The sequence below is a fragment of the Triturus cristatus genome, chromosome 3_1 (assembly GCF_964204655.1).
Source record: "Triturus cristatus chromosome 3_1, aTriCri1.1, whole genome shotgun sequence".
Taxonomy (NCBI): Eukaryota; Metazoa; Chordata; class Amphibia; order Caudata; family Salamandridae; genus Triturus; species Triturus cristatus.
This window is the reverse complement of record NC_140583.1, coordinates 312,036,904-312,059,294: the sequence shown is the minus strand read 5'-3', so window position 1 is coordinate 312,059,294 and position 22,391 is coordinate 312,036,904. Positions and strand designations below refer to the sequence as shown.

The 22,391-nt window shown below is 43.4% G+C and overlaps 1 protein-coding gene across 1 annotated transcript in view; it reads left to right on the top strand.

Annotated features, from left to right (window-relative positions):
• The first annotated feature begins 633 nt into the window (after positions 1-633).
• The window catches only part of OAZ2 (ornithine decarboxylase antizyme 2), a 114,669-nt gene continuing 92,911 nt past the window's right edge, over positions 634-22,391 (top strand). The window contains 1 exon segment of the mRNA XM_085646139.1: positions 634-962. Coding sequence (XP_085502265.1) covers positions 634-962 — 329 coding nt within the window.

Sequence of the window (22,391 nt, the reverse complement as noted above, 5' to 3'; positions counted from 1 at the left end):
TGGAGTATAAACCCACTGTTCTAAAAACCGGGCCGCTACGCCCCCTCGAGTAACATTACCAAGCCGATCCGTTAACTCAGGTATCTCTGGGTGATATATGGGATGAACCTCTCACATCGGAAAATGAGATACCGTAGTAGGACTCTTATCATGCAACCAGCCCCTATAAGCAACCAATGTAGTAATGTTACTAAAAAACTTGTCCTGGGTCCATATCATTAGTACGCACACGATCTCTAATATCAAATAAAAATTGCGGCACATCATTCCCAAAGTGTTGCTCCCAAAGGCCAATTAACGTAGAAGACATATGCTCAAGAGCATGCTGCTGTATAAAAGGCTTGTAATCTTTCATCACGTCCCAAACCTCTTCCACGCTGTAAATGGGATTAGGACCCCACTGCGCAGCCTGATTACCTACTACCTTCTTCTCCTCATCTCCCACCGCGGACCGTACAAGAGGGCCCAAATCGAATCTCTATCCTCAAATCCAAGAACTGGTGTCTCAGTGCTTACAAATGTCGGGGATGAAGAACTATAGAGGGAGAAGCAACAGAAGTAGCAGGCAAAATCGTCGCTTGCAAGTGTGTCGCAGGAGAAAAAGCTGGAGACAGGGATGCTGAAACAATAGGTATGGCGGGGGTGCTAGCTGTCACCGATGCCACAGACGGCAAACAAACAGAAGAAAGAGAAGGAGGAACCGAAGCCACAGCTGTTGAAACAACAGCAGTAGACACAGGAACAGAGAGGACAGCTGTGGCGGCTGTGATGACACAGGGACAGTGGGATATATCCTTTGCGGAGCATATGGAGGCAGGGGCCGAGTATCTTACAATTCTTCCACAAAAGTATCAGTGTCCTCCTGAGCCAAATACGATTTATCAATATGCAATCAAAACCTCCTACCTTCGCATTCAACCCCCTTTTCCTGTTTGCCTCTATCGTATGCTGCAGCTTTCTGAGTCAGTGTTTGCATTTTCCCTTTCCGGGCTTCTTTCTCGGACTTTAGTCGTCTCTGCCTAGCTGCCTTCTGCCACGTTCTGAGAGAATCAAACATAGACTGTCTACTTCGCCTTTTAAATAACTGTTCCTGTTTTATAATAATAATAATAATAGACTGTGGTTTATAGGAGACTCTTATTCTTCCTGTGCTGGTTTTGGGTCAGCACTTAAAGAACTCAGGGGCCTATGCATCAACAATGCCATTTGCGATTCCTTATTAGCGAAAAATAAGGAATCGCTAATAAGGAATAGCAAAAGGCTATGCATGTAGGAATCGCTATTCAAATAGCGATTCCTTAATATTCCTTATTACCGAATCGGTAATACCGAATCGGTAATAAGGAATACCTACCCATTCATTCCTATGGGCTTGGAGGCCCATAGGAATGAATGTAAAGCCAGTCTGTATTAGCGATTCGGTATTACCGAATCGCTAATAGCGGGAGCACTTTCAAGGGTGCCAGGGTGTCAAAAGGACACCCTGTTGCACCCCTGAAAATGATATGTGCACATATGTTGCACACACACATGCTCTAAGGGCATGTGTGTGCGCAACATGAAACTTTGAAAAATGCACAAAAGTGCATTTTTCAAAGTTTTTGCAAATTACCATGCAGTTCATCTTCATGGTAATTTGCTCCCCCTATTAGCGAAATCGCTAATTTTTTAACTTTGATGCATTGCATTTAAGGAATCTCACTTTGGGATTCCTTAAATGCAATCGCTATTTAAGGAATCGGTATTTAAGGAATCCCTATTTAAAGAATCGCTATTTAAGGATTCCTTAAATAGCGATTTCTGCTTTTGGGTTGATGCATTGGGATTGGGTATTTTTTACTTAATACCGGGAGCTATTACCGAATCGGTATTTTACCGACTGGATTTTGGGTTGATGCATGAGGCTGTCAGTTACTATGCTGACAGAAGTATATGCATTTTTATGCGGTAGTGAACTATGATGTCCTCTTTGTCTCCCACTCCCTCCATCCCTTTTACATGTTTTGACAAGTCTCCTGAATAGTTGTGATTGATCCTTTAAAGGCTGGTGGGATGCAATAATGTGCTCACATGTCGGCAAAGAAAATTGGTGTGCACTTGGAGTAAAAACTGTTTATTTTGAATCAATCGTAGGTATGTGAGGAAAACACTGAAATTTTGTACTTTGTCCTGATGGTGCCATTGATTAATCGTGCAGGACCGAAATTTCAACATGAATGGCTGAAGTTGCACGTATACCATTATAATTTAAAGCCACACTTGCATCTTGGACTGGTCACAGAGCTTTGGTGTAAAATTGCAATCAGCTATTGTATTATATGTTTATATTGCGTCTTTATTATCTGTTTATATTGTGCTTTTTTTCCTTAGTGATATAAAATAAAACATATTTTTATTCAGATAACCTAAAAACAATAATATTAACTGTTCCTGTAAATACCCAATCTTTTGTTCATCGAAAAAGGCCACTGCAACTCGGCATTGTCCCTCTTATATTTGTGCCATAATGTACTAAACATAAGAGGGCCAAGACCATGCTTCACATACATATCAAAATTTGGAGTGCCTTCTGGAGGTGCCGGCTGAGCTTCTTCCAATCGAGCATCTGCAGAACAACAGCGACAGCACAAAGAAAACAATTTACTGACACCAGGAATTCTCAAAAGAAAACAAGTTCACTATGTATGCCTGGCAAAGCAAAGACGGTCCTCAGACCGTACCAAATGCAAACCAAAATGGTACCATATCCACAAAGAACCAAAACAAACTCACCTGATATATATAGGTCAAAATGAATTAATTCTTCACTGCTGACTCTTCAGACCAAACGGTCAGATCCAAGGGTTTCGCCGTTTAGGACTCCAGTCGGGATGACCGCTGGGCGAGGCCCTGTCCGGCAGGACAGAAGGTGCAGCTGCGAGCAATCAATGCTCCTCATACAGGGATCCCTGAACCGTCAGTCCGACCCGATGATGGCCTCAACCTCCCTCCCGCTTCCACAGAAGGGGATGGGTCACTCACCCGAAGGAGTCCCTGTTCGGGCGCCAACTGATGGAAGTGGCTCGTTTAGGTCACCCGGGTCACTCACGACCACCTCTCAGCCTTCCATACCAAATGAAGAGTCGGTCAGACAGAAGAGAATACAAAGCAATATCTATATATCCAGGTACACTCAGAGTGAAGCACAGTCTGCCCAGTCGGTTAGGAGTGCTGCAGAGGGACTGACATCAGCAAGCATAAAGATACATTATGTACATTTCAGGACCAACGAAGGCACGCCCACAATGGAATTTTCAAAGCAGATGCAATAAAACAATGAAATACAAAAATTAAGTTTCGATTCTAAGGCTGGAAACACACTATCTAGCAGTCAAGGTCGTTCTGCGCGTGCCTGCCACTAGACAAATGGGAGAATGCCTCTATCTAGTGAGAAAGGTATGCGCTAATAAGAACAGTGCATACATTAGTGTAGCTAAACTCAGCTTTGGAGAAACATAACTTAGAAAAGGATGTTTCTCGGAAATGGCAAAGGATTAGTTTTGATCATGATTCCATAAGGCACCCAGATACAAAATGGTGCCGCGAATGCTAACTTACATAGAGCAATGCATGAACAAAATCATTTCTATTCTAACATTACCTGTCAACACCGCCAGGAATTTTGCGAGGAAAATGTAACTGGACATCAAAAAGTACAATAGGGGAATTCCCATGAACAGAAATGTGTCTAAAAACTGTCCTCCTAGTGCTGGTTCCAAAAAATACAAAGGCTCACTTGGAGCTTTTGAAATACCAATGTTCGAATACATCTACTTCCGTTTGATGAAGTTAGAAATTACTTTTGACTAGCGTCTGGTTTAGAATCTTTGCATGAAACAAAAGCAGAAATGCCAACTGACATGGTGCCACTTTGTGCCTGTGTTATCGTCTTTCCACATGGTTTCCCGGTGACGAGCCAATATCACTCAGTGTGCACATAGTGAAATAGAAACTCATGCTGAGAGCAGGTTTCTAGCTCATTGTGTGCAGGCACTGCACACACGACGTTCATTTGGTGCTCTAATGCCTCTCTGGATGTCAGCAGCAGCCTCACAAGCCTCTTTAATTATTGTTTTTCAGTGGAGAGTGGGAGAGTCTCCTCAGGCGGTGCCAGGCTCTAAGCCCTGCCCTTAACTCCCTTTTTCCTTCATGTTTAGCCAGATGCTAATAGGCTGAAAGCCCGATCCAACTCCAGACCTCACCCCACCATGCTTCGCCTCTTCCTCACAAGCTAAAACTTGTTTCTCCTGCATACCAGCACTGACTGGTCTTTAGCTGCATCCTTGATTCTCAACATAAGCCAGAGACAATGTATTTATTGACCTTTTTGTAATCTCTCTTCGTTCCTTGCATTCACTCTGTCTTTCACTCTGTCTTCTCAATGGTTCTCTCTTTCCCTTTCTCACAGCTTTCTGTCTCTCAGTATTTCTTCATGTCAAAATCACTCTCCCTCTTTCTCACATTCTCTCAGATTTTCTTTCTCTTGCTGTCATTCTCTTTCTATGTTTTTTATCTTCATTCCTTATAGACACTCTGCTTCTTTTTCACAGACTGTACCTTTATGCTAAACTCACCTGTCTCTCTTTACACCTTTCTCTAGCTGTCGCATCATCTTTCTTTATTACTCACTCTGTAGTTATCACAGACACCTCACTAATGTCAGTGACACTTCTTCTGCACTCATCTCCTATCTCTGCTTCTTTCCGTTTTTAAGTTTTGTCGGCACAGCGCTTGCTAAATCTCTTGTTAAGAAAAAAATCTTAAAAGTGGCTTAGAGCCAGCCGATTACTTACCTTTACTGACCATTGGTTGGCTCCCACGTCACACTAATTTAGTTGGTTCCCATTAGTCAGGGCAAAAAGTTGTCAGCACTCCTTCAAACACCTAATATTGCTATAGTTTACTGCTATACAGGCAGTCACAATTGCTGTTACCTTGCAGTGATAAGGGGCTTGATTTGAATGGTGCAGCAGGTGCAGTTGCACCAGAGCCAAAAGCACATGGGACCCCACTAAACACCAACTATTCATATATTTAACTACAAAATAGGCAGTTACAAGTGCAATTACCTTGCAGGCACCAGGGTCATGATTTAAATGGTGCAGCACGTGCCGTGACACCAAGGACCAAAGCTCTAGGAACCCGTCTAAAAACCACAATTGCTGTACAGCGGGAACATTAAAATGTCGGTCATGCTGGTAAAAAAAAGTGGTCAGGTGGCAACCCTAGCTGTTCAACAAGAAGGAGGTCTATAGAGGTAGTGGGGTCGACAGCACCTCCCTCGTAGCTGAGCACTGCTGTGCTCTTGTGTAGTGACATGAAATGCCTGGTAAGCAATGCTGATTTTGAGGGCAGGCTGTCCTCAGCCGTTGTTGCTTGTACTAGTTAGTTCCTTGTGGTTTGCTGTAGATAGAATGGGATTTTCACTCCATGTTGCCTTTGTAAGCATGGAGGAGCAGGTCCTAACTATGGGTGTGCTGCATTGATATGCGAGAAGCACATACTGGTTCACTATCTGGAATGGACCACGACCTATCCCAAGTCCCTTTATATAAGCCCTTGGCTGCCATAGGGTGTGTGTGCCCTGGGACTACAGTTGCTACCTTTCTTAACGGCCTGTACTTAAAAATACAACTAGGCTTGTAAAAAAAGAACGGGCGGCAATCCTACGTGGGACCTTCGGTGGCTCAGGAAAAACTCCTAAGAAATTTCAAAACTGGAAAGCTTTATATCATATATGCACACACACCCATATTATACATAACCATATATGTAATACATATATGTAATATAAATGCAAGGCTATTTGAACTGTGTGATTCTGCATGTGCAGCTTTTTTCACATATTATGGATTTGCCCCATTTGCCATATAATACATCATATGCTGCAAATCTGCAAATTTTAACAACAAAGAAATGTTGTTTCTATCTCAAATGGATAAAAAGTTACAAACAAATGTTGCGACATATGTTCGAGCTCAGTGGAAGGCCTGTTGCAAATATAAACTGATCCTCTTTCTGTTGCTTATTTCTATATTTGGTTATTAAACTGGTAATAATGAGGTGAACTACTTGCCCAAACATCATTACCCTGTGTAAAAAATACAAAATAATGAATATAATCAAAAAGTATACGGCATTGAGCCGTATAATTTGCCTTTTCCTGCTGCATAATTTAGTCAACCATGCTGCATAATTTGGTGCAACCCTGCCTTATAACTCCAGTAGTCCTTTATATATGAAATCATATGCTTCTTGATTGGTCTTAAGAACCTAGAAGCTAATATATTGTGACGCACGGAGAAATACGTACATATCAGAAGCATAATGCAGTCCACCCCACCGCAGCCCCTGAGTCGCAGAAGGCCCCTCAGCCCTCCAGGGGACCAACTTTCAGTCCATGCCCAATGAGATAGAGACGGAGAGGTCCCCTCACCCCAGTCTGCAGGGGGCATCATTTTGATTACTCCACTACACGCACGCTTGCAAACAATTCAGGCACGTACATACACTTATATTCTTCTTTAACTCCCCTCCTATAACAAAGTATGAGGGTATAGACCGTGCTAAAATGGCCGCCATCTCTAGTTTAGGACAAACATCGTCGCGATAGTCTGAGGAAGCTTGAAGCGCACGGTGTTTGTACGGCATGACGTCAGCCTCCATCGTACTTTTAATAGGACGACTCGGATCGAGGCGTGAAACGCGCGGTCCTGTTGCTAAGGGCGTCGAAGGGGCGTGGTTATGATGCTGAGAGGAAGGTCAGGGTCGAGCGAGGCGGAGTCAGTCAGTGTTAAAGATCCTCGGCTGGAGAAGCGACAGCTGGCTTGTCACAGGTTTAACAGTGAATTGAGGGATCTGCAGAGGCCTCCGGAGCTTGCAGCTTGGTAGCTGAAACGGATTCGCAGAGCAACCCTCGCCCGGCCCCGAGGACTCATCCACCGTGTAGCCCAGTTCAGGGGCGCCGCTCCCGGATGCTCGAGGGTAGCAGGACGCTGAGACCTCGGCAGATTTTAAAGGCTTTACTTAAGATTGGCAGTTTGAGCAGACGGAGGGAGGAGGATGATAAACACGCAGGACAGGTAGGGAGGGGTGAGGTGGGATTTAGAATAACATGCAATACATTATATACGGAAGGCTGTACACCAGTGTATCAATGGCTGTTTAAGAACTGGGGGGAGTTGGGTGTAGGGAAGATATCCAATGTATGTGGATGGTGGAGTATTTACATTAGGTAAATGGTTAATAAGTATTACGGAAACGCAGGCAGTGACAGTGTTTACTATTGAAAAACCTGCTCTATTTTAAAGCAAGACGGCGGTTTATGTGTAGAAAAGTTAAACTTGGACTGTGTGAAAGTTGACGTTCAACATAGCGACGAGTAATAAACTCCTTGGAAAGTAAGGGGAGTTGTGTGCGTAGTACAGTGTATGATGACGTTTATGCATACTGCAAAATCGTGTTTATGTGCAGAAGGCTTGATGTGCAAAGCATGGTGTAATAGAAGCATTATTGGGAGTTGCTATGTCTTTATGTATTAAGCCCTCACTCTAATGCAAAAGAAGACTATTTAACCTGTGGTGTGCCTAACTTGTCATGTATAGTCTCACAGCATCCAATATAATAGCAGGTGCATAATAGCTTGTACAACGCAATTGGCCAAAGAGGGTCCCTCGATAAATAGTAGTTAATGTTGAATTATTTTGAAAGCTATATTTGAAGTGTACATTTCCTTGCTCAGTTGTACACCATCTATTTAAATAATTTAGCAGGTCTACGTGGTTTGAATGGCTCATTTTTGAGTAGGGCCACTGGAATTATGTGGCAGAGGAGGACCAATTTATGCGGGCGAGTTGAACAAATTATGCAGCAAGAAAAGGAAACTTATGCAGCATAATGTAGCACATTTTGTGATAGCATTACTGGTAACTGTGTCTGGGGAAAGAGTTTACCACATTAGTTACAATTTAACATCCAAATACAGCAATAAGCAATCTAAAGATGACCAGTGAATCTTTGACAAAGTGTTCCATTGTGCAGGAAACCGGGTCATCCTATTCGTTCTATTTATTTCCGTCTCTTTTGAATTTTTTTTTTTAAATTCTTTATTGACTATTTCATTGTCCTACTGTCAATCCAGGAGAATCTTCAAGCACAAGAAAGCCATCATTATGGTTAGATCGCTGTGATGTGTGGTATATGTATATTGCGCATTTTAAAAGATACAGGAGACAGATAAAATATGAGTTAGGTGTACAATATGTATCAACCCATGTGGCTGAAAATATAGTAATATGTAAATGTCAACAGCACCACCCATGGGCTGAGTTTATCGGACCTCAACCAGTTACCCATTATGTATTTTTCTTAAACATTGAATCTGGTAATGGGTGTGTTTTTTTTTCTCAAAGCAAAGTTTTCTTTGGTTGTCGGTAGTAAAGAAAAAACGTAAAAAATGTCCACTTGTGTAGGTCAGTAGGTTTGGTTTTACTGAAGACGTTTGGTTTCCAACAGTTGTATTTCGTCTGTTAAAGCAAAAGTTTTTACTCTTGCTTATAATGGTGTTCCGCTGTGAGCAGGCAACCGATTGGTTTGGTGGCTTATGTTACCAATGCTAATGGGTCATAGCAGTGATAAATCTGTGCGGTGTATTGTGATGTTTTCATCACTTGAAGACCTGTAATTGTTAAAATCCAATTATATTGGGAATGATAATTCTCACAAATTATGGACAATAATTTGTAGTGACAAACGGCAGAGTCCAGCACCATTAGCAGAATTGCAGGAAGTCTTCGGTGTCCCTTAAACCTCAGAAAACAGGAGGCAAGCCCTTGGAGGGAAGGTATAGTCCAGCTGAGTCAGGAAACAGCAGGGAAATGGGCAGACAAGCAGTCCAGTTGAGTCCTTTTAGCAGCACAGCATTCCTTCTGACCAAGGTTCACTTCAAGAGCCAGAGGTGTATGACTTCAGGGGGTCAGAGACCCAGTACTTTAACCAAAAGTGCCTTTGATGTAGGGGGTAACTTCAAAGCAGCTCTCTGAAGTGCAAAAAGATCACTTTTAACCCAGTCCTGTCTTCCAGGCTACACGTGGATGGTAAATCAATGCTTTGTGTAGCTAGCCACTACCTACTGAAGTGTCAGCCCCTCCTATTCCTCCATGCACAGGAAGAACCGTCAGAATGCAGATGAGTGCTAAGAATGCAGATGAGCCTTCCCCTTCCTGTGTTTGACTGTCTAGAGGGAATGCACAAAGTGCATATGTCATCCACCCCAGACGTGTATTGGAGACACTGTCCAGCACATAGAGCAATAATTGCAGAGAAATGTCCACTTTCTAAAAGTGGCATTTCTAAAAAGGGAATGTTAACTACAGCCTTACCAGTAAGGAGGATTAACATTACCATTCCAAAGATATGAAACATGAAAAAATCTACTCTTTGATCGGGAATTAAAGCTTTAAAATGTATTAATGAATTCCCAATGCTGGCCTAGGAGTGAGGTAGGCCCCACAGTAGTGAAAATACAAAATAGGCTGTTTGTTACTACCAGGACATGCCAAACATAGAAGTACATGTCCTACCTTCTACTTGCATGGCACCCTGGGGGAGAGGCACAAGCACTTAAGCTCTGGTTAGCAGTGATAAAGTGCACAGCGTCCTAATGCCAGCAAAAACTAATTTCAGCAAATGGAGGGGAGAAGGCAAAGTTTGGGAGGAAACCACTCCAAGGCTATCGAACATCCAGTAACTCTGAAATCTTCAATTTTGGGAAAGATCATAGAATGCAGGCATAATTTCAACTAGACCTTACCTGTGGGCAGCGGTACTGCACTGATACCAAATGTAGTTTTGGGGGAAGTAAAAACGAAGAGTAAGTGATGCAAAACAAGGTGGGCATATAGTAAGAACATAGGCAGGATTGGGTAGGGGAAATTCTCCAGTCACTGGCTAGTGCACAGGAGAACACTGGTACCTCACTACCCCAGAACATTGCTGAACCTGGAAAAAGGCGGCACTGCTTGAAGAAAGCAACCTCAAGGATTCATGAATCCTGCTGGCACCCTAGCAGTGCAACTGCTCTCAAAGGTGCTTGCATCTATACTATGCAGCTTCTTAGTTTCCATTGCTGTATTTTCCTCCTGATAAACCTGATTCAATTAAGTCCGCATGTGTGATTTTGATGACTGTAATGGGTTGTTCGAGTTAGTAACCATACTACACTGATTCCAGGATGCTGTGATATAATTAATCTGCCATCTAAAGAAAACTGATCAAGTCTCTGGACCTTGGAGATCTTCCTTTTTTAACTTTTGAACATAAAATTATACTGCAAGGTGAATTTTGTGGAGTGCTTCATGTCAACCCTGAATCTATCCATGCAATCACAATATTCCTTCGTATTAAGAACTGGAACCATGCATAAAGGATTCTTCACATTGGGTATTCTAGTTGAATTTTCTCATGTTTGAAGTCGATTTAATTCGGATAGCTTGTTTTGTAATTCTTGGGGGACGTTGCACAGAAATTCAGTAGTACGTTGACTGACTGAGTCAAATCTGATTTAAAGTCGGTCTGAGTGCCTCTGATAATAATTTTATTAACTTAATTTGGTTCTGATCTTTTGCTCCAACACGCTCACATAAGTCTGGCAGCTAACTCCTCTTGCAAATAGTGAGGATAAAGAGAAGAAGCTATGATGGTAGGCACCCAAGTTATTGGATCCAAGGATTTGGAAAAACGCCCTCCCCCACAAACCATCCCCATTGTTTTGTTTGTTACTCACATTTTGCTTTCAAGAAAGTGCTGAAAACGTCTCCGTTTTGCGAGGTACTTTTGGTGATTGATTTCCAGCTCTTTTGTTAATTATTTGGTTATGTATTCAGCGTCAAACATTTGGGTTATCTGTACACTTTGTAACGCAGATTTTCTGGTCCGGGTTCTCTCTGATCATGATGTACACCTCATAACCCTTAGATGGCGGCCTCCCCTGCCCCGGTTGCCAACAGGCAGCTGTCATGCGACTGCCTCATGGACCCAGTGTTTCGCCATGAGCAAGAAAATAACATTTGGTGCTACTTTTATACGGCATCCTCTAGGATGGGGCTCCTTTAAAGTTGTTACCAGAGGTGCATGCATTCTACAGAAATCTGAGGTCTATGCAACATTAGACCAAAACCTAAGTGGTGGTGCATAAACTGGCGTCTCTTACCAAGGCTGTGGATGCCAATATGGTGTTACCAACTCAGATCGCAGAGGCAAAGATTGCATCTGTAGAGGTGCTAGCGGACCTTCAGCGGTACAACTTTAGGGCGCACGCTGCCATGAAGCTTCGAGAGGTTGACCGAATGGGGGCACTACTGGCCTGGATTATCCACCAAATCACTGACCAATGGCCCATCTCATAGTCACTCCTTCTGGCGTTTTGGTCTACTCCTATGGACCTTTGTGCCTACTATGCCGTGGTATACCAGGCTCCAGAGCAGGACTGCTTGGAATCAATAGACCAGTTTCTCGCCGCCCTTGCCTTGCCCTGTATTGCTCCTCCCGAGAGGATCTCCCTAGATGTGGCGATCACATTAACTGATGTGAAACAGGCGATCTTGGCTTGGCCTGAAACAAAGCCTACCACTAAAATACTATAGCACCTTTTTCCACTCTCCTTGCGCCTCAGTTGGCAGACCTGTATAGGGCGGCACTAAACGGTAGGGGAACTTCCTGGTTTACTTCGTGAATCCCTTCTGTTATAGTTTTAAAGACAGATTGAGATTCAGCTTTGCTGGCCTCCTACAGACCGATTGCCCTTCTATCGGCAGAGTACAAGATCCTTGGTATTATCTTGGCAGACTGATATGCCAAAGTCCTCCTAGCTCATGTACATCCAGATCAGTGCGGGTTTGTCCCGGGCAGCAGCACCTCCCAAAACATCCGCCGATTATTCCATGTATAGGATCGGGTAAGGGGTCTCTTTCCCTGTGCCGCTTGTCTGGTTTTAGATAAAAGCAATCTAAGTGGGGTGCAGCTGAGTAGGACACGATCCGACACAAGGAGGTACAGGGAATGTGCCGGTGACGCATCTCCAATGAATGGGCCATGCTCCTTCAGAGCTTCTGACAAACTGAGAATGCCCTGTCATCCCCATCGCCACAGGTCCCACCCGAGACTCCCTCCCCTTGGGTCTCAAACAGGTCCTCCCTCCCGAAGTCTCCTACATGGCCTTCATGAACACTGAACGCCGACAGCCTCCTATGCGGCCATCCCCGGCCACTCCTTGACTAAGCCCGCAACCCCAACTGTATAGCCACAAACATGAACGCACAACCACCCACCTCCACCCCTTGTGCCCAATCCCTGGTTAGTCCCCAAGTTCATAGTTCGCTATTTCTTCCCATTTTTCCTTACCAGGTACACTCGTAGGACAACCCCCTTACCCCCTTTGGGAAGGACTAGCTCCTTTAAGGCCTCATTCGAATAATTACTTCTGCCTGTTGCCATGATTCTGTACCTGTGATATGTCTTTAATGTTATGCCTATACCTAGGGTTAATAACCACGTGTATTGATACTGGAATGTGGAAAACCCAACTAAATAGTTTAAATTTCTTTTAAAAATCTGTGCACTTTGAAGGAAAAAGAGGAGAAATCTGATTACAATACCTTTGCACCGTCCCCTGTCAGTAAATGCACTACCGATTCCAATTGCTCTGCTCTGTCTCGCATGAAATGCAAAACAAGCTATCCAAATTAAATAGACTTCAAACATGTAAAACACACTTACAGTGTGGAGAATTATTTATGCACGGTTCCAAACTGTCTTTATTAGGACGGAACATTTTGTTCTCCAGCAGAACTATGCAGTGCTAACATTATATATTTTTTCATCTCCTCCAACTTGCAAGTAATGCGAACAGTGGCATTTCAACTTCATGCTCCTGCTCTGCCACCAACTATATTACATTACTGTAAAGCAGCATGAGATACTGTTGAATTGAGGTTTTAGTGGCAGCAGAAATTTGTAGCTCCTGGTAGCTCGTATAATGAGGCCCTTCAACTCATAAAGCCATTTGTGAAATATTACAGTATAGCTAGCTGAACTGACTATGCACAGCATCAGACCATGTCCATTTCTTACAGGGCACAGCGTGTGAACTATGTAAGTACCCTGTGCCACTTCTTTTGCCCCTAATCCACTGCGCATAGCCGTTGTTTGTGCACATTCACTACTCTGTGCAGGGCATGGTCTCTAGCTATGCACTGCATCCGTGCTTTTTCTGCTGTATACCCTATTGTGCACAACCACCATGCGTTGTCTGTGCTTAGCTGTCTCTTGTCACAAGTTGTCATCTATGACGCTGCCCTGTTCCCTGTCCGTGTGCTCCAAACCAGTGGCATGACGGTGCACAGTGAAAACTAGATGTATGACCTGATATTCCACCACGCTGCACCAGTTCAATTCCCCTCTGTTACAACACTTCAGGTTTAAAGAAAATCAAAAATGCAATTCCAATACCGAACGCTGTCTAGTAACCACCAAAATTGTAAGGTAAACTGGACGAGCATAAAATGGGAAGGGTTCTCGAACTAACAAAACAATCTTGGGCAGTTTAAAGTAGTTGTGATCATCATAAATTGACACTCGAACTGTGTAGAAGTTTAACCCCATGGCTGTTGAGCCTCTTCCCCCTAGAATGCTAAGCCCTTTTTTTTATTTTTTTTAAAAACCCTTTATTGACATTTCAACCAATAACAAGTATGGGTCTACAACCCCCGGGGCCGGCCGCTAAGCAGTCAGAGTAACAGAAATCAATATTTATCACAGGCAGCACCTCGGGGAGCAGAATCTCCATGCTAGTATACTCTCGGCCACTGAACAGCCCAAGTAGGAGACCAGGATACAAAAGGTTTTCATTTTATAATAAGGGAGGATGGAAGGATCAGGTGCCAAACAGTTTCCCAGCAGCAAGAAATGGCAGGCAGAATAATAAACGGCAACAATAAACAGCAATTTATCTAGTCAATGGCGCTGAAACAGGAAGTTCAGGATGTGGAGGAATATCACGGCCATTTGCGCCTGCAGTCCCCTGCCCTAAAACCCAGAGAACACCACGGAAATTGTGGCACACATGAAAACGCAGCGATTAACAACGAAGGAGTAATACCATGCTGATCCCAGAAAAAAGACAAAGAAGAATAAGAGAAGAAAAAGGAGGCCATGGAAAAAAAGGGTTAAAGACTAAAGGATCCCCTCCCCCAACCCCCCACCCTGCACCTCTGCAGAGGAGTACGGCCCCCCCCCCCCCCAGCAGTGTGCCTGTCGCCCCGGAACCAGACCCGAAATATAGAAGAAACAGAGAAGGAGGAGTAAGAAAAGAAACCCCACCAGACGGGGGGGTAGAGAATATTAATAAACTGGAGGAGGGCCTTCAAAACATGCCCCCGGCTTCTCCCTCCCGCACAATGTTTTCCCCCAAAGCAAACAATAAGCAACACAGAATCGACCATGTCAAAGAAGAATGGGGAGCATTATGCGCCCATTACACTAACGCTAAGCCCTTTTTAGGTCGAGCCTGTCACAGCACATGCGCTGTTCTGGCAAAGTCTTTATGTAAGGGCTTTTCAAATGTCACCTCACACTCCCACACGCTCGTGCGTGTGCTTTTTGTTTTGTCCAGGCTATTGGCCTTTGCGTGCGCCTTAACAAAGACAGCACGCAATTGGCCAAAGGAGGGCGCATTGCTCCGCCCATGGCTTATTGGTTAGTTACCTGCACGGGCGTCATGTGTTTTGAAATATCGTGCACAGATGCGTGCGCGATAATTCAAAACACGTCTCTGTGTGCCCTCATCCGAATGCAAATGTAACAGAATGCAAATGTATTGTCTCATACAGCGGAAACTGCTGTATCAGACAATACATTTGCGTTCTGTTACTTTTATCAGCTGTAGTTACCCTACATGCCTCGTTTCAAATTATGTCGCCAGTCAGATGCCCCCTTGGTAGCCGGGAGAATGGAAGACGCTAGCTGCGTTTACCAAATGTCAGGTGTCATCGGAAGAAATACGGGGGCACCGGATCATCTTCATGCTTCATTAACTCGATGCAATAAAGCATGTACACGGGCTGGCTTTATCTGCTTTCCTCTCTACACCCTCATGCCTGTCAGTGTGCTAGTCTTGATCTAACTCTAGGTGCTGAGACCAAAATGCCATATTGGGTCATTTATGATTTTTCTTTTTTTTTTTTTTAAACAAAGAACCATTTGCAAAGCTGAATGGAAAAGAAATTGTGCTTACCCATTAATAGAAGGGAGACCGTATAACGCTGCAAGTAAAAGATCCTGTCTGGGTGGGCGGAGCCAAAAGGAGACTGGGCGGTAACAAAAAAGCCTCTTTAAAATCTGAGGCCACTGTTTTGCATAAATGATGACACCAGCCAATGGGAATGATGGGCGGGACTTCAAGTCCCCTTCTGAAATCGTATTGATGACAATAAGCCTCGCAGAGCGAGGAACGCATGCGCGCTCCAGCGCTATGTCTGCGAGACCTAAAAAGGGGGACAAGGCAACAGAATGAGATCTCTAGTGCGAATGAAATCCAGCACAATATGATGCATCTTTTGACGCAAATTAATAGGTGCGCACCATCTAAGTGAAAAATAATTCATTATTCCATTAGTGACTTTCCCGCTCATTCGTCTGTGTTGTCCCGTGTCACTTCTAGTGTGAAACGTATGTAGTTAATTGCTAAAAACACTCCACATACTCGTATTACTCATAATAGAGTACCATTTTCCGGGCACTAAAATAAATGTAAACTGTAAGCAATGTGAAAAACCACACAACATATACACATACACCACGTAGTGGCTTGCACGTATTCAATGTAGCTCGTGCTTCATGGTTGCCCTGGCGGAGAGTCCAGCTTCTAGTGAAATCACTTGGCTCAGCCGGACCCCTCTGAAGAACACCTACTAGTTTCTGCCGCCCGGGAACCGCATGTTACTGGAACCCTGTACGGAAGTGTCTTAATAGTCTGGCGTGCACGTACATGTGCGTTCTGGCCATCTAGCACGCTAACTTTCACAAAATGGCCGCCCTGTATTGGTCAATGTTATCAGGGAAAAGGAAGTGAGTATTTCAAAAACGCTATTTTTAACCTCTATGGCATAGAGATAAAGGTGAAAGAAATATTCAAAAAAATCCTAAAGAAACCTTAGTCGTTTTTCAGTGGTTTCAGTAAACCTTAATTCGTTCGTTTTTAGTCAATCAACCCAATTAGACAGTTGCAAAAGCGCTGGTCCTTTATATCTCTTGTGGGGCTGAAGTCACAGGGATATGATAGGTGGTTTTCAAGCCTGTGATCAGCTGATAACAGAGTTTCTCTAAAGTTTAAAAAAAGTTGTAGAGGGCATACTTTGTTCCTATTAGCACACCCTTGCTATTTCCCAGGGGGTGTGGTAAATAACTTAAGCAGGAGATCATTGATCAGTTCAATTGTATTTCTGGTGGTTCCCCAGGGTGTTTAAATATTCATATTTTCATCTAACAAAGCTGTTCCACAGAATATTGTCCTTCAGGCCATCTAGGTGAGTGTTTAGTTAAAAAACCCAACACTGTTCTTTTTCGTGGAGTCTGGCTCCTAACGAATCGTGGTGTCCTAGTACTTCAAGGATGACCCAGTTGAAATCTTGAACTGTATGTTTCATTTCAATATAATGTGCAGACATTTTGGTCGGTGCCCTCTCACATCGCACATTACTCTTATGTTCACAGATTCTCGTCTTGATCTTTCTTGTGGTCATCCCTATGTACTTTTGGTCGCACGGGCATGTTATCGTGTAGACTACTGTTTCAGTGTTACAGTTTGTGAACTTTCTGAGTTGCCAATTTATCTTGTCATTGAGTCTGTTTTCGTAGGTTTTGTTAGTTTGCAGACGCTACAATTTCCACACGGGTAGTGCCCAGTTATGGGGGCCAGTGTTCTGTGTGGTTGATTTAGGTTTCTGATGTTTCCTCAGTCGTGGATGTACTAGAATGTCCCTTAAGCTTTTGCCTCTTGTGTGAGAACATTGGGCGTGGTATTGTCAATGTTCCACACTAGTTCCTTATTGCTCAAAGTACATGTGAAATTGAGGAACTGGTCTTGTGTGTTGAACCAGAGTAGGACATTTTGTGCTGTCGGTTCGTCACCCTCCCACACCACCTGGACTTCATCTGTATCGTTTCCACACTTTTATATGGTGTTTGAAGGGTTTGTCTGATGACAAAATTTTGTGGGTCTCTAGGTGGTGGACGTAGAGACAGGCTACAATAGGCGCAAAGGTGGTGCCCATGCTTGTGCTATGTTGCTGGAGGTATAGCGTGTCTTCAAAACAACGTTTTTTGTGAGGGCCCACTTGCAGCACTCTATCACCAAACCCCTAGATGTTTGGTAGGTCTATTCTTCCTCGAACAATACTTCCTCTATAATGTTGAGGGTCTCACTGTGTGGGAGACTTGTATATAAATTCCACTTCCAAACCCATGAGGAGGTGTATTTCTTGGTTGAAAGTTAGATCCACCAGGAGGTTCCGCACTGCTTTCGTATCCTTCTCGTATGTTTCGGTCTTTTGTTTTATTGGTCTAAGAAAAGCATCCGCAAATTTTGGAGGGGTTCTAGAATGGAACCAATACCTGACACTATTGGTCTTCCTGGTGGATTTTCCAGTGATTTGTGGATCTTCGCTGTTGTGTAGGGGTAATTGGGTTTTTATTGTGCAGGGACTCACCCCTCCTTTCTGGTGAGCCAATTGTGGGTTACGGCCTCCTCAATCATGCTCAGAATTCTTATCCTTAGAAAATCTGTAGGATCAGTTTCCAAAGAGACATAGTTGCGACTGTCACCCAAGAGGCGTAGGCATTCCTCTCTGTATGTTTGTGTAGTCTGTATTACAGTAGCAACCCCCTTTGTCCTCCGCAGGTTTTATCACAATGCTGTCATCCTTCCCTAGTTCCTGTATTGCCTGTACTTGTGCTTTCGAGGTATTGTCACATACTCTTATTGTTCTTGGATCTATTTCTCCAATGTCTTTCAAGACGGCCTTTTTAAATTCGAACAGGAAGGACCCTATGATGAAGCATGCCACCAAGGGGTAACCCTGGTGGGTGAGGGTTTTACAAAAAACCTAAGGTTTTTCCCAAAGAAAAAGTACATCCCTTTACTTTTCTTTGCTAGAGAATTAGACTGGGTCCTTTTATTTCTACATATAAATCAAATTGGAGGGCGGCACCAGCCAAGATAGTCTTTCTCCCCCCTTTTTTAGGTCTCGCCTGACCCAGCGCATGCGCTGGTCTGGGGAGACTTTTTGAGAGGGCTCCAGAAAGTGCTACCAGGCCAGCCTAGAGCTACAGTGCATGTGCATGACCTTTAAATCTTATATTGCCACTTTTGCTGTGCATTCAAAGACCGAGGTCAATTGTCAGGCTCTGTTTTCCAGGGAACTTGGTGTTTATTTTTCCTTCTCTGATTTCAAAGCCAGAGGATTGATGTGGTCATGCTGGATACAGGTAGTGTGCTGGGCGGAAGTCTGCACTGTTATTTTTTTCTAGCACACAACATTTAAATGTCTGCAAATAGTTCAGAATATATCACAATGACAGCACAAATTAAGCACATTTTCTGGTAATTCTGAAGTTTGTTGGAAACCTATTTCAATACGATCAAAACCAATTAATGCACTAGGTGATGACATTTCCACACACCATCATTTGAATTCTGTATACTTTCATCAGTAAAACCGTACACCTGTAATATTGTAGTGGTGGTTTCAATTGAAGATGTGTTGTCTAATTGCACTAGGCTACTACACCATGCATACTCCACTTTACCCTGCTCCACTATGAATCACTTCACGCCACTGCACTCTACACTGCACCACTCTACGCCTCTGTGCTCTACACTGTGCCAGTGCACTCTACTCCTCATTACTCTACTATGCACCACTGCACTCTAAACCTCTCCATTCTGCCTTAATCTGCAACACTGCATTCTATTCTGTATCACTCCACATCAGTGCACACTATGTCAATCCATGCCACAGTAATCTACTGTGCACTTCTACACTATGCCACTCTACTCTACTGTGCACCACTCAACTCTACTTTGAAACAATCCACTCTGCGCCAGGGCACTCTACTGTGCACCACTCTACGCCACTGCACTGTGCTCTAACCATTGCACTCTCTGCCAATGCACTCTACACCTCTTTACTCAAAACCAATGCACGCCAATGCACTCTGCTCCAATCTAATCTGCAGCACGGCACTATGCCACTATACTCTGCAACACTCCAAGCCAACTGCACTCTACGCCATTGTACTCTTCACCACTGCTCTCTATGCCTTTCTACTTTGCACCACTCTATGCCACTGCACTCTACACCACTATACACCAACGCACTCTACTAGTCCACTCTACTCCGCTCCGTTAACGAAGCAAAGCAGTTCCTTTTCATCAATTTTGATTATACTTGCACATTAAGCTTTCGGAAAAGTTCATAAGTTCTACCTCATTTCAGAGACCATAAAAGAAGGGACAAAACTGGTTGCTTTTTTTTCCTTTTTTTTTTTTTTTTTATTGTATTGGAATGTTGTTCAAAAGTTCTCTATTCTAGAAGTTATTTACATGCTGAGTGGTAGCAACAAAAGACTTATTGCATAAAAGTAGCCTCTGTCTTTAATAAAATCCAGATTTTCAGCCCGCTGAGGCTGTGGAAAATCTACATTTTCTTCAACAACCAAAATCGCAGTTGACTGGAGTGCAAGGTCTAGACCTAACACCTGGGACTATGCTACTGAGGAGTCCTAGATTATGGTGCGTATTACTGAGCCACCGTTCACGATCTGCTCTGAGAGCCTGACCTTGTAATGTCCCTGGCCTCCCTGGGTCAGGCTGACTCCGCCAGAGCGTGGGCATCCCACACGCTGGCCTTCCACACCGTGCCCTGGTAATCTTTGCCAGGTGTTTTGGGCTGGAGGACGGAGTGTCTCATATATTGCTGCATGGCTTTTATGCATTAACGTACTTTGTAACGTCCTTCTCACTTCACTATCCGCTCTTTAAATTTTACCTGAGCATTAGTCACTCCTCAACACCTAAACCAAGAATGGATTCTTGAAGGTCTCCTTCACACCGAGCAATCCAGAAGGCATGGCCCCTGCCAACCAAGTAGGTCTGAGTCTGCAATTTGAGAACGTTTGCAAGGATACTGAAGGGTGCAGGGGAGGTAAGGGTGTTAGTGAGGAGTGCCTGTTTATTAAACCCAGTCCAAATAAGATCCTAAGTGCAAGCCAGATGCTGAGACTATATGCTGTACATAAAGTCTGGAGATGTAGTATCTTTCCTTGGATCTGTTTCTCAAGGAGAATTTGCGTGTATGTACCTGGCACAGCCAGAAAATCAGTTCTGTATTAAAAGGATCAATAGTAAAAATACTAATCCTATAATTGAACCCTATCCTATCTTCACAGCAAGCAGTCAGGAGATGGAGGGGTAAAGCTTAATTAAAAAAAAAAAGTTTAGGTTGAACATAAAATGCATCACTAAATAGGCAAATAAACGTAAGGAACCGAATAACACTGAACACTCCGATCCAGTACCTAATTGGAGCATCACACATGGGGAGTCTCGATTATTTTGGATGTTGATGCAGTTTCGACCTACAATGTGATACTGGGTTCTCATTAGGACAGAATTGATGGAAGAACATCTGTAATGAATAATCAATCTATAGATTATGAAGTGTTTGGTTTAGATTGGTATATTGAGGAAAGAAATCAATGGTTATGAGTGGAGAAGAATATTAGTCCAATAGCTAGAGTAGCACATGTGATGGCAATCGCCAGTGTTGCCTAATAGAAACATGTACGCACTCGTAGGGTAATTTTGACCTACATTAATATAGATGAACAGTATTAATACCAGAATAAGATTCAGTGATTTATATACCAATAGTCCACCTGGACTCGAGTGAACGTACCCCATAGGATTAAATCAGTGTTTCGCGTGCATACATTACAATAATTGTGCTTCAACCGGATGGAAATGAATCGTAACTCCCTTTCCAGAATAATCTGGAAATACGTCGCGACATGGAGCAGTAAGAAGAATGCCGGATTTGACAAACTGTAGTCATTCAAAATACATAGAAAGGGGAGGGTTATTTTTCAAATCAAGACGTCCTATAATGAATAAAATAGTGAAGAGATGTTTGGGGTACTTCCCACACAATGATGCAACCTTTAGAGTCCACATAATGGGTGACTTTTAATTTTTAGAGTTGTGTAAGGACGTAATAGCAGGAGGTCTGGGTAGTCCCTACTAACTGAAATGCAGGATTGATATAGGAGATGCACAGACCCTCAATGGGAACATAGTCACTGGTGAACGGAACAGCTGACAATGGTGGCAAAATAGTATTGCTGACAGTTCCTTTGCTGACAGAGTTCCTTGAAGGGCTAAAATATTTCAATACAGACTCCCCAGCAAGCATGTTAAAATGGGCAGCAATGTTGTGTAGAAACCATTGCTGCCTCCAACTGCTAGATTAAAAAAACAAGCATTGGCATAGCCAATAGGTCTCGCATTTGGGACCTTATAAGTGTTTAGCCATGCAACAGTTGTATAACTAAATACTTATAAGGTCCCAAAAGCGAGACCCATTGGCTATGCAAAGCGGCCGTGCGGCCGCGAAAGTGAAAGTAATCGCGGTAAAGCGCGACGCCCGCGCACATGCACTGTAGCTCTAGGCTGGCCTGGTAGCACTTTTTGGAGCCCTCTCAATAAGTCTCGCCAGACCAGCGCATGCGCTGGGTCAGGCGAGACCTAAAAAAATCAGTATAAAACTTTGAGAAAGGGTCACGTTCTGATGGCATTGCAAAAAGGAGTGTACCTATAGCAGATTTTTTAATAGGGTGATCCTTCAGCATTATTAGTCATTTGAACACAAAAATCTATTTGCAGCATATGGAAAATATTACAAGAAATTGGTTATAATCCCATAAGAGCAACAAAAACTCTAGTCCTCCCTAATGTATACCATCAAAAATAGACTCAAAAGGTTTCTGGGAAATAGTTTGTAGATTATTTTCTGGATGATTCTCTAGTGGCACAATCTGTTTCAGATATGTATTCACTGTGGATGCAATAATTGGCCTAATATCTTCTGCAAAACGTTCACAGGTGGCAGACCTTGAAGGTGCCAGAAGCAATAATTGAAAAGTCCCTGGAAAAATGGGTAAGGATCTTCAGTACCCATAATGCAAATTGCTTAGCACATGGCAGCATTTCAGTTGCTTTTCACAAGAAGGCCAAAACTGAT